The sequence below is a fragment of the Diadema antillarum genome, unplaced genomic scaffold, assembly GCF_040938485.1.
Source record: "Diadema antillarum isolate AM-2024a unplaced genomic scaffold, OU_Dant_1.0 seq00000821_RagTag, whole genome shotgun sequence".
NCBI classification, from domain to species: domain Eukaryota; kingdom Metazoa; phylum Echinodermata; class Echinoidea; order Diadematoida; family Diadematidae; genus Diadema; species Diadema antillarum.
Window position 1 is genome coordinate 3,285,636 of NW_027271698.1, and position 12,072 is coordinate 3,297,707.

The 12,072-nt window shown below is 38.6% G+C and overlaps 1 protein-coding gene across 1 annotated transcript in view; it reads left to right on the top strand.

The window, feature by feature from the left end:
* The window catches only part of LOC139739942 (fibrocystin-L-like), a 134,934-nt gene that overhangs the window by 60,477 nt on the left and 62,385 nt on the right, over nucleotides 1–12,072 (top strand). Inside the window, exons 8-16 of the mRNA XM_071650541.1 lie at nucleotides 565–638; nucleotides 1,289–1,438; nucleotides 2,273–2,374; nucleotides 3,348–3,492; nucleotides 5,541–5,772; nucleotides 9,133–9,393; nucleotides 10,063–10,186; nucleotides 10,720–10,857; nucleotides 11,673–11,839. Of these exons, the coding sequence (XP_071506642.1) occupies nucleotides 565–638; nucleotides 1,289–1,438; nucleotides 2,273–2,374; nucleotides 3,348–3,492; nucleotides 5,541–5,772; nucleotides 9,133–9,393; nucleotides 10,063–10,186; nucleotides 10,720–10,857; nucleotides 11,673–11,839 (1,393 nt within the window). The remainder of the gene's footprint in view (nucleotides 1–564; nucleotides 639–1,288; nucleotides 1,439–2,272; nucleotides 2,375–3,347; nucleotides 3,493–5,540; nucleotides 5,773–9,132; nucleotides 9,394–10,062; nucleotides 10,187–10,719; nucleotides 10,858–11,672; nucleotides 11,840–12,072) is intronic.

Sequence of the window (12,072 nt, forward strand, 5' to 3'; positions counted from 1 at the left end):
GATACTGCCCATCACCATTAGCATTGATATGAAGATTGCCGAAGTTGAGCTGTCATCAAGAGTAAAGTGCATAGGTGTTGGTAGGTAATGTTGCCTTCGTTGTCGTCTCTGCGCATCACGCAGTCTGTAGTAATGCCAGGGTGCGTGCATATGTGCTTGTTATTATGACGTCACAAAAGAAGTTTGCTGAAGCTGTCATCACCCTCAGCCGAATCATGAGCCGAACTGTGATCAGACCACTGACTGCAGTGGATCAAACTTCTTTGGACTCGAGGAAATGGGCCAAAGTGTAAGCCCTAAAGAGGAGTCGATAGAGTAGGTCTCTATAGGAAACTTGCGCCGTGCGTCCTAAACCACCGGGACCATGTGCCTTTAAAATCAAATTTTTAGCAAATTGTGGAGAAACTTCATGTAGTTGCAAGTTGTACCTGTACTTTGAATCTTAAGTGACATTACAACTTGATATTACTAGAATAGCAGTATTTAAAGTCAGTAGTATCGTGTATTGTTACTAAAGGAGAATTCAATTCAGTTTTCTTTTTCTTAAATCATTTTCAAATGAAGGTATCGACTTGAGTTTAGAGAGGGCAATACTGCGTGGGCATACATTGCTTGTTTGCCAGAGTCCAACGTACCAGGCAAGTCACTACACTCCTTTATTTAGATTGTAAGATAACCTTCATTGATTTTCAGACCCATTCTGTTGCTGACATATTGGTTTAAAATTCCTTATTCACACATGTGAAAAGCTGAATTTTGTTTGGAAATATGAATGTTGTCATTTGTTTTTTAAAAGTAGTGGTCTTCTTTACTGTGGATCAGTTTGCAAAACCATCACACTTACCGTTCTTAAATATTGCTGTTTGTCATATATGAAGGTGACAGTTATGATGTTGGTATCAATTCTGGTGGTACAATGTACAAGCAATAATATTATTGCTATTATTATGATAACATAAGTAAATCTTTCATTTTCATGTGAGTGACTATTTTGATAATATTGAAATGATAATGATAATCATATACTACTATTACTACTACTACTACTACTACTACAGACGAAAGCAGTGATTATCTAATTATTCCTATTCTGCTTCTTGTAATCATCATTATCATTATCATTATCATTATCATTATCATTATCATTATCATTAATCATAATTCCATACCTTTCTGCAAAGGCATACCTTTTCTGAGAAGAGAATTCTCAATTTTTTCTGTGAGGAAGAAAAATGAGTGACATTCAGCAGATTACTTGTACCTCGCATTGACCTGTATTAATACTTTAATTGTAGAGCTTTGCCAACCATATCTCTTTTTGTAGGATCGTGGCCACTTAGCCTCAAGATCTCGGGACAGTATGGCTACGCGACACCTCAGCGGCAGACCTACCTGGTGAATGGGAAGGACGAGAGATACCACTTTCAACAGTATCCCGGTAAGGCATGATAAGTTTTAAAGCGAAAATCAAGTCCAAATATAAGTTAGTCTGATAAGAAAGAATGAAATATTACCAGTTCAACAGTATAATTTTGATCAAAATCGGATGAAAAATAAGGAAGTTATGACATTCTGAAGTTTCCCTATTTTGGGGGGAAGCATTTCTTGGATATGCAAATGGAAAAGTAAGCATGTCACCCCCTCACAACTTGCCATATAGTTTGTACATAAAATCGTGAAATTTCCAGTTTTTCATTCAAACGCAATTATGCCCGAGGTTCAAATCATCATATATCTTAAACTGATCATTATTCTGAAGTTATTCAACCAGGAATAACATCATGACTTCAGTGACAGAAACATTGAATTTTGGTCAGTTTTTTTGTACATGATCAGTGGAAAATTGTGAGGTTATGACATGGTTAGCTCACTCATTTGCATATTCATATCCATTGTATAAGGACTGTTTTGCAGAAATTAGCAAAACTTCAAAATGTCATAACTTCCTTATTCTTCATACGATTTCAGTCAATTTTTATTGTTGAACTCATACTTAGGGGTACTGCCAGCATCAAATTTCTGTGGTGTTACAGTGTGTCAAATAATATCTTACAATATTTTCATCCTATAAAGTATTGCTGTAACAGGAGATAAATATCGTAAATGGCTGCCGAGCAATTTGCTCTATATCATTCAACGTGGCTTTGTTTTGGAGAGGGGGCATGACACTGTGTAGTAATTGGCTGGCTAACAAGAATCAATCCTGCCAAGATTTTCTGTTAAAAGAATGCAGGTATTTAGTACCTTTATGTTCTCTATTATTTTGTCACAGAAATTGCTGACATTTCTCCCCGAGTTGGGAGCACAGAAGGTGGTACGGAACTTACTATCACTGGAACAGGTTTCATACAGGTTGACTTTGTGAAAGTTGGAGGTGAGTTGTGGAATATTATTTTCAGAAAAACAACACAAGTTTTCTTTAAATTTTGTGGGATTTGTTTTGGTTTGTTTTGTTTTGCCTTTTTTTTCCTGATGGTGCAAAAAAGGTTCCACCAACATTCTTCTGATATCGCTCATATCATCAAAAATACTTTCCTATAGTACCCAAATGTTGTGTGAGCGTGATCAAATCATGTAAGTGCTTTTATAGTTGATGCCATTTCCCAAAATTGGAAATTTGAGAGCGTCTGCCCTTTACTTGCAAGGTGCATGTCCAGTGTGGCAATCTAATGTACTGCGTTGACAGGAGAAGAGGAGGTTATACATGTAACTTTGGGAATATCAGGATGAAAGAAGTGTTCACATGAAATGGTTATTAGATTTATGAGCGAGAAGAAACAGAATTGATCTCTTCAATGAATTTCACTTAAATTCCTGTGGAATCTTGTACATATTATCTTCAGCAAAAAGTGCTGATAGGGTCTATTATGGTAGGCAACTCAAGTATTGCTGGACTAGATATGTGTTAAAGGTCCAGTTTACCATTGAGAGCAGTGATTTTAAAAATGTTTGTGATATCACGTTTGATGCATATGTGTAGGTCAGGTGTATAAAAAAAAAATCCTAACATATAAGAATTTTGCAATAAAACCTGAAATATAAGGAGATCCATTTTGTATCACTATTTTTCTCACTAAACCGTAACTATTTGAGTACGTTGATTTTTGTGTCCACACGGTACATAACTACAAGTGGGACCCCCCACAGCTCGATTTTTAATATAACCGTTCTTCACATTTTGTGAATTCAATAATACTTGAAATCATACTAATTCAAAAATTTATCCCGGTCAGTTCTATCCCTAACTCACATTTTAGAACTATTTTGAAGCACTGATGCTGGATTTTTAATTCATCTTCAAATAATAAATTATGCCTTTAAGGAAATAAAATGTCTTTCTTTCTTAGGTGTGCCTTGTGAAGTGGATGCTGAGTCTGTTACCGCCACCAAGTTGAAGTGCCGCACCGGCCCTGCCCCATCAGATTCCCCACTCTTCCCTGGTAATCGGGGTCTAGTGAGAGAGGTGTTGCTGAATCAGAGATATGCCAATAGGTAAGTTGATCTACACATGATATGATTACAGGAATTGTGTTGTTTTATATGTAATACATACAATATATGTAAATATGCGGTATGTGTAAGTGTGAGGTGTGTCAACGTCTTCTTTACTTGTGAGGTACAATGTGTAGATGTCATAAGTGGTGTAAGTGTGTGAATAAAGGATGACCCATCTGATAGCATACTGAGTAGCTCTTCTACACTTTTTCTTTTGTCATGCTTTTGGCCTTTCTTTCCTGTAATTACAGCAGTGCTTGGCTTTTCAGTGTCACCCATTGTATTGATATGTATATACATATACATGTGAATATATATCATAATTAAAAGAATAAATATAGATATTGAAAAAAAAAATATTATTACAGTAGGACCTCGATTATCTGGTCATGTTGGGCCGGCGGGCGTCCGGATAATCAATTTGGCCGGAAAAGAGAGATATTTTCTGAATACAGCACTTTCTAGGATGTCATGCTCGTGATATACACATGTTACCAATTTACAAACATTATAATTATCTGCATGGCATTGGGTGATTTCAAGTTCTGTGCTAGTGCTAGTGCTAGTGCTATCTCAGCACTAGCACCAGCGATAAAACCGAACTTGATATCATGTCGGTGTTGGGAGTTGACCTCAAAATTATGACGTATTTCTCGTTGCTGGTGCTGGGCTTGGTGTTAAATGTCGTCTGCTGAACTGAGCTCTGCGGCATGTGTTGGCGATTTATGTGCTTTTTCCTCATTGACTAACACTAGCCCCAGGGATTATCATTTTCGTCATTTCAAGTTCGGGGCTGGTGTTAGCGTTGCCGTGTGAGACTTGTATTCACGTCCATGATAGATGCGCATTTTATGTGCAAAGTCTATGCCTATGCAGTGGTTGCCCACGTAACGTACATGAACACTCTCGACATGGCTTTATAGATCTGAGCCTAAGAGCAAAATTAGGATAACTGTGTTTTTAAGGACAAGTTCACCTTCATAAACATAAGGATTGAGAGAATGCAACAATATTAGTAGAACACATCAGTGAAAGTTTGAGGAAAATTGGACAATCGATGCAAAAGTTATGAATTTTTAAAATTTTTGTGTTGGAACCGCTGGATGAGGAGACTACCACAGCTTGTGAGTCATTTGCGTACAACAGTATAAAGAAAATGTATAAGAAAATTCAACATATTTTCACTTTTTTCACATAATAAAAGAGCACTTGACTTGCCTCTTTCTAAAGGCAGGGGGAATAATATTACCCATAACATTTGTCGGTAACGAGTCAGGGAAATGTGTACTTTTTTCAAAAGATGGAATTTTGTAAAATTCTCTTTATATTTTCCTTATATTGTTGTACGCATGTGACATCGTACACTGCAGTAGTCTTCTCATCCAGAGGTTACTGCACAAAAACTTCAAAAATTCATAACTTTTGAACGGATTGTCTGATTTTCCTCAAACTTTCAATGATGTGTTCTACTAATATTGCTACTTTCTCTCAAACCTTATGTTTATTAAGGTGAACTTGTCCTTTAAAGAAGGGATGAAATTTGAGGTATTTTAATCAGTCTTCCTCGTTATGTGTCTTAAACTAAGCAGTCATGGCTACATCTTTTTATATTTGACATATCGTCTCCCTAACTGACGTGAAAGTTACAGTCTGCTGCAATGATTGGAATATGTCCTGTCGTGTATTTGCACGATAATGGTTGAACATGTGTTTGTTTTGAGTGAGATTTAGCACTGAAAAGACATTAAAATGTATAAAAAAAAAGATATCAGCCATTCAATGTCCAGATAACAGAGAATTCGGATAATTGACTGGATAATCGAGGTCCTAGTACCGTGTATATGTATATATATACACATATTTCACTAAGTCTGTAAGGTCAGGGTTTCAATCCGAATTCACATTGAACACTATTCAGAGGAAATCCAAATCCAAACACCAGCTTTTTCTACGTCTATATACACATTTGTACCTGTACCACTTTGGTCACAAATTCTTTGACTGATTGCTTTTTGTGTTTGTACAATTTTCGCTTCTGCTTCAAGACAAAACCTTCACACCCTAGATTTTTCAAACGCCAGTGACCCCAACTATCGATATGAAGGAATTATTCCTCATGGTGGCACCACAGAGCAACCAGAGGCGGGTCCCGACCGCTTTGCTTCTCGTCTCACTGGATACTTTGTGCCCCCACACGATGGCGACTATACTTTCTATGTGCGTGGGGATGACTATGTACAGTTTTGGCTTAGTAATTCCTCAAGTCCTAATGATGTGGTAAGTTGATATCATCATCATCATCATCTAAGACTTTTTTTTTCAATGGTCCATTGTTGATGTCACTGTTGCTGTTACTTTTCTACAACTCAACATTGTTATTACCCATGATTTTTTTTATGCCTCCGCCACAAAGTGGTGCTGGAGGCATTATATGTTTTCGGGTTGTCCGTCCTTCTGTCCATCCGTAATGAATTTTGTGGACAGCGTAACTAAAAAACCTTTTGGGGGTATCCTAATGAAACTTGACATGTATGTGTATTGGGGGTGGACTTGTGCCTATCAACTTTAAGGTGCACATGCTCATGGTCAAAGGTCAAAAGGTCAAGGTCAAATGTTTAAAATTTCACTATGTCCCCTATATCTATGCAATGCCTAAAGATATTTTCTTGAAACTTAGTGTATACATGTATTACCCAATTAAGATTCTCTGGTGAAAGTTTGGAGTCATGAGGTCAAAGGTCAAAAGGTCAAGTAAAAATGTTAAAATTGAACTTTTTTCTCCATATCTTGGAAATTGTTCAAGGTATCTTCATGGAACATAGCATTTGTGCATGTACTGACTGGCAGTGATTATCTAGGGAATTTGGGGTTAAGGGTCAGGGGTCAAAGGTCAATGGCAACACTTGAAAATTTTACTATTTCCCTCGTATCGCAATGCCAGCAGGATTGTTGTTGTTTTAAACTTGGTGCATGCACGTATAACCCAATAGAGATTCTCTGGGAAGTTTTTTTTTTTTTTGCCAAAAAGGTCGAAGGTCAAAGGGTCAAAGATCAAGTAAAAGTGCTGAACTTACTTCTTCCTCCATATCTCAGAAATGGTTCAAGTTATCTTGAAACTTAGTACATAATTATGCATGTTCTGCCTGACAGTGATTCTCTTATGAATTTTAGGGTCAAAGGCCAGATGAAAATGGTAACAATTTACTATTCAATACAGAAATTGCACTTTTTCTCCATACCTTGAAAATTACTCAATGCATAAACTTATGAAAGGGTCAAAGTCAAGTTAAAGTCCTTAAATCCCCAAATACATGCTCTCCTATTCATCCTATTAAACCTAGGTCAAGGAAGGTGAACATTCAACACATTTGTAACAAATGTGTCATGTTAATATTTTGCCAACTTTGTGAAAATGTAATCACACATTGTCCACGTGTACTATAGACCTATTAGGAGAATCATGCTTTATGGCGGAGGCGTACCAGTCGCCAAAGCGACATTTCTAGTTTATTTCTTTATTACCTCCGCAAATGGAGGAGGATCATTGATGTTTGGTTTGCCTCTTTGCAAAATAACTCAATAAGTTGAGAACGGATTTAAATGAAACTTGCAGCAAAAGTTTGATTTGATTTGATTTAATGTATTGATTCCTGTATTATCAACATACATGTATACTTGGGTGACCCGCACCTCGTCATAGTTAATGTTTGCGCATATTTGAATCACATTTCGCCACTGAAATTCTTTGAAATTCATCTCACATACGGGAAAAATGCTGAAATTTCCAATGGAATCACAAGCTCACTGATCGATAACGAAAATTTGCAGCTATCGTCGTCAAACGCGAACGATGCGAAAAAGTTGCGCGCTAGGGAAGGGGCCCGCAACTCGTCACCTGCGCTCCCATAGACAAAGCACGTAAAAGACGTGTGCGGGTGACTGTGATGCTCCCATAGACATACACGTAAAAGATGCGTGCGGGGACAGTGGTGATACTTTACACGTAGTGTCCTATTCCGATTAAAATGTCAGATTTTCGCGAAAAACTGTTTGGTTTTCACCCAAATGTGCTTGGTTGTGGTAGCCCTGCCAAGTTTCAAGCGTACTGAACACAGTCCCGGGCATAAATTTTTGTTTAGTGCGCTTAAAACAATTTTAAGCGGGGTGACGGTATTCGGGCCCCTGACGAGGTGCGGGCACCTCACTATACATGTATTTATACATACATTGTTGGAGCCATACATAAACATCAGTTGTTAACAAAATATTATTTCTTCATTGCCTTTATACAATGTACAGCAGAAACGTATCAGAAATACAACCGTACAATGAATAATACAGTAGGGCTACAACTTAAGCGTGGCTTGATTTGCATGCAGCCCTTGTACATGATACACATATAAAAGAATAGGAGGGAGGGATGACTTGCGTAGAGATAGGATAGTAGAAAGAAGAAAGGGAAAGGAGAGGTCTGTCTGCTTTCATTAAAGGCTTACACAAAGTTAGTTCACCTGGATCACTGATCAGTAAGGCATGACAAAATATTTCTCACAGAGGTACAGGTGAACAGTTACAGTTCATGGTTGGTTACATGATTACATAATAGATGAAATGCGATGATACTTCTACCTTGGAGGTCCCTGCTTCTATGAAGAAATTTCCTGTATTATACACTAACAATGACATCGAAATTACTGATAGCGAAAAAGTAACATTGTTTTTACAGCTTTCCTAAAAGAATACAAGGACCTTAAACTTCGAATTTCAGAAGGAAGAGAGTTCCAAACATCGGGTCTGGTGTGTCTGATAGATTTTAGAGCCATCACTGTTTTACGATTATATAAATGAAATTTATCAGATTGTCTCATGGGATAAGAATGTATGTCCTTGTTTAATTGAAATAGAAGAAAGAAGATGGCAACTGACCATTATTTACGTGAAAGCGAAAGTTGATAATAACACAAGGAACAAATAATTATATTCTGGTAGTGATCTGAGAATGTTTATGGATTTTTGATTCTTTTAAAATCTTTTGGCATATAAGGTCAATGAACTTGGGGTTCAAGCTGTACGTGCTGGAGATTTACATACCCACAGTAAAGCGCATGCTGTGCTTGGGCGAAGTGCCAAGCAGTTCAAGCTGATGATGTAAACAAAAGGCTTCTACTCTGTATGGGAAAACTGCATGCGTGTATGGGTGGAAATGAGGTCTGCACTCTCCAAGTGCTTTTCTAGTTGGAATTATAGCAATTACTGTAAAATGAGGAATGTTCGCCTGCATTTTAATTTCGCAAATTTCGCGAGCGCCAAAATTCGCGAAATTAAAATACACGTGAAATTTCTTATCTACACTATATGCATTGAACGCAAGTGGCAATTCGCGAAAATTTCTTGCCACGAAAAAGGCCGTCGGCTCCAATTCGCGAAAATTTCGTGCCGCGAATTTGCTGTGTAAATGCCGGGTAATTACTCCCTGTGGGCCATTACACCCCCCCCCCCCCCCCCCGCTAAATACTGGTCAGTGGTAAGTTTAGAGTAAAGATAAGGGTTAGGGTTAGGTTTTGCTTTTGAAAGCTTTGTTAAGCATTTGATATGATTTGATTGTCTGCTGCTCTGACTGAGTTTAATATTCTCCAGAAACGGCTGGCCTCTATCACGAGCTACAAGAATAACTACTACCCATCCGAAAATCATCCCAATCAAATGTCGGAGACAATTGCCCTTCAAGGAGGTGACAGGTACTACCTTGAAGCATATCACTTTGACTGGACCAGTTCATCAAACGTTGAGGTGGCAGTTGGCATCCACAAAACAAAGTGGACAGCGTCCGATGTCAGCGTGGGCAGAAATGATATGCAGAGGATTTCTACATTGTCTGCATCTCACTTGGAAGTACAGGTAAGGTGGCACATTTCTCGAGAACGTGTGTAGGCCAAGGGCTTACAGGGATAGTATAGTTTGGGTTAAGATTGGGCTTCAGTTTTCCGTAACTTTTGTGTGTGTGTGTGTGGTTGTGAAATAATGAGAAATGAATTATGAAAAAGCGTACAATTCTAAGAAGAATTCGAAGTGTATTTTACCATGTATTTTATTAAGACTAGTTTTATTTACATTGTTTTTGGATATCTCAGTCATTTCAAAACTAATTTTCATCTAATGAATTTTGAATTTCTCTTAGAATGGTATCGTTTATGATATTTCATAAGTGGTTTTTAATAATCTTGCAACAAGTTAAAATCTGAATCTCCCATTTTAACCGAAACTACACCATCCCTTTAATTAAGGAAGTAATTAATCATAGCGCACTACTACTACTGCTGCTACTACTTCTACTACTACTTCTACTACTACTTCTACTACCACTACTACTACTACTACTACTACTACTACTACTACTACTACTGCTACTGCTACTGCTACTACTACTACTACTACTCTAGTACTTCTACTCTAGTAGTACCAATATTGCTACATAATCTACTACTACCAGTTCTCGTAGTACTAGTACAACTACTACAGTAAATATTCTTCTTGAACAACATGATTGTCGTCCACTCCATCCCTCAGACCATTAGACAGAATGGCCAGCGGGCAGTGCAGCTAGTCTCTCTTGACTTCTCTCAGTGTGGGGGTGTATCAGGCTGTGGCCAGACTGGACCGTTTACAGTAGCCTTCGATGGGCAATCCACGGGTAAATAGGTGTTTTGTTTTCTTTCGTTTTGCTTTTCAAGTATCTGTTATTCTTTAATGACCACTTAACCCGCTAAAGTATAATCGGGCAAGTGTCTAGAGAAGTGCGTGCTGTAGCAAAATCAGCCCATCCTCAATGGGTTAAAAGGTGGAGAATACCGTTTGAAAGATACTGTACCTTTTCTGCAAATATCCTACCAGCAGATTGAAATTGGGACCACAGCTTATTTCACCTTTGAAAATTTTGATCGTTATCTTTTTTTTTATTTTGTTGGTTTTTAGTATGCTTGTTTTGGTGGAGCAATAACTGGTAGCAGTAGCGGATCCAGGCGGAGGTGCATTGCGCGCGCCCTCCCCTTTAATTTTTTTTTTTTAAGCAAAAGGAAAAAAGGGGCATGTACGCCCCCTCCCCTTTTCAGAATTCCTGGTTCAGCCCCTTGGTAGGCCTGCATAATTTGACTTGTTGAATTTGAAGAGAAATGAATGACTTTCTACTTTGTGAGATGGTGTCTAACAGAATATGTATGCCTACAGATGTGGATATCCTCAACTCTACAAATGACTTGGAGGGCGCCCTCAACAGTCTGTCAACACTCGCATCAAACCCAGTTTCAGTCCAGGTTGATAATGATGAGGATGTTCGAAATTTTACCGTCACATTTACCAATGCAGGTGAGATTGTTGTATGTCATATATTTAGCAGCATTCCTCAGTGATCGCTCATTTTTTTTTGCAAATTTTCCACTGAGGCTGGCTAATATTTGTGACTTCCACTTTACAGATTTTACCTCAGAGTGACTCTAGGGATTAGCAATTATAGGAAATTTAAGTATATGCCTTAACTCTTCTTTAGAATGTTTAATAGTGTGAGGAGGGAAGAGCACTTCTGTCAGCCCACTTAACCCTAACTAGGCTGGGCTATTTAGGTAGATGATAGAGCGGGGGTACGTGTGGGCCTCCCAGGCCCCCCTCCAGATCTTGGCCGTCGACCGCGCGGTCATGACGAAAATTGGCACACACATTGCCTATGATGTAGTCTAAAGTACCATGAAGTTTATTTCTCAAAAAATATCATTTATGTTAAATTATGCTAATTTATGCATGCTGATGCATGAAATCAGACAATTTGGTATAAATCACTAAATACAGCTCCAAACAGGCACATTTTTTGTGTAAATATTCTTTTTAGTGTCCTTAGCAAATGTAACAGAAAAAAATTGTGCCATCAGAAAAATTTCCTAAGTATTTCATTGTTCCTCGGAGCCCCCCCCTCCCCCCCCCCCCCCCCCCCCCCCCCCCCCCCCGGCCTAGTTAGGGTTAAGCTGAAAATGTTCAGTTTCTTATGTAGAACTTAAGCAAAGCTGATAATTGATGAAGATATGCCTTCCTTCCTTCCGATTAGCAGCATTGGAGTCATATTCTATGTAAACACTTAGTGTCCAAGAATATTAATCCTTGATCCCCCTTCTAATTTTTTCTTGTCACAGAGGCGGTCTCTTCATTGATTGAGGTAGCATTCTCTGGCAATGAAACAGTCAGCGTCTCTGTAGAGGAGGTGGTGGAGGGAGCAGCAAGCGTGGCTCCAACATCTTTTGCCATCAGCTATGGTGGAGGAGTTTCCACCTCACTGAGCTTCTCCTCAACAGCAGAAGAGGTATGTTTTGATCGTATCAGGGCAATTCCCCCCCCCCCCCCCCCACCCAAGGGCAATTGTCCCCCGGCTGATACGGTTAGTGATAAGGTTGGAGTAAAGACTAGTCGGGGGAAGGGTCCGTGGTAATTGCCCAGGGGTAATATGCCTTAGACCTGTTTGGATGGCTGCTTCTAATGGTCATTGTCCTCCCAGTATTTCAGCCTTTTTCTAGGGTCAGAGCTATAGGGTCGTTT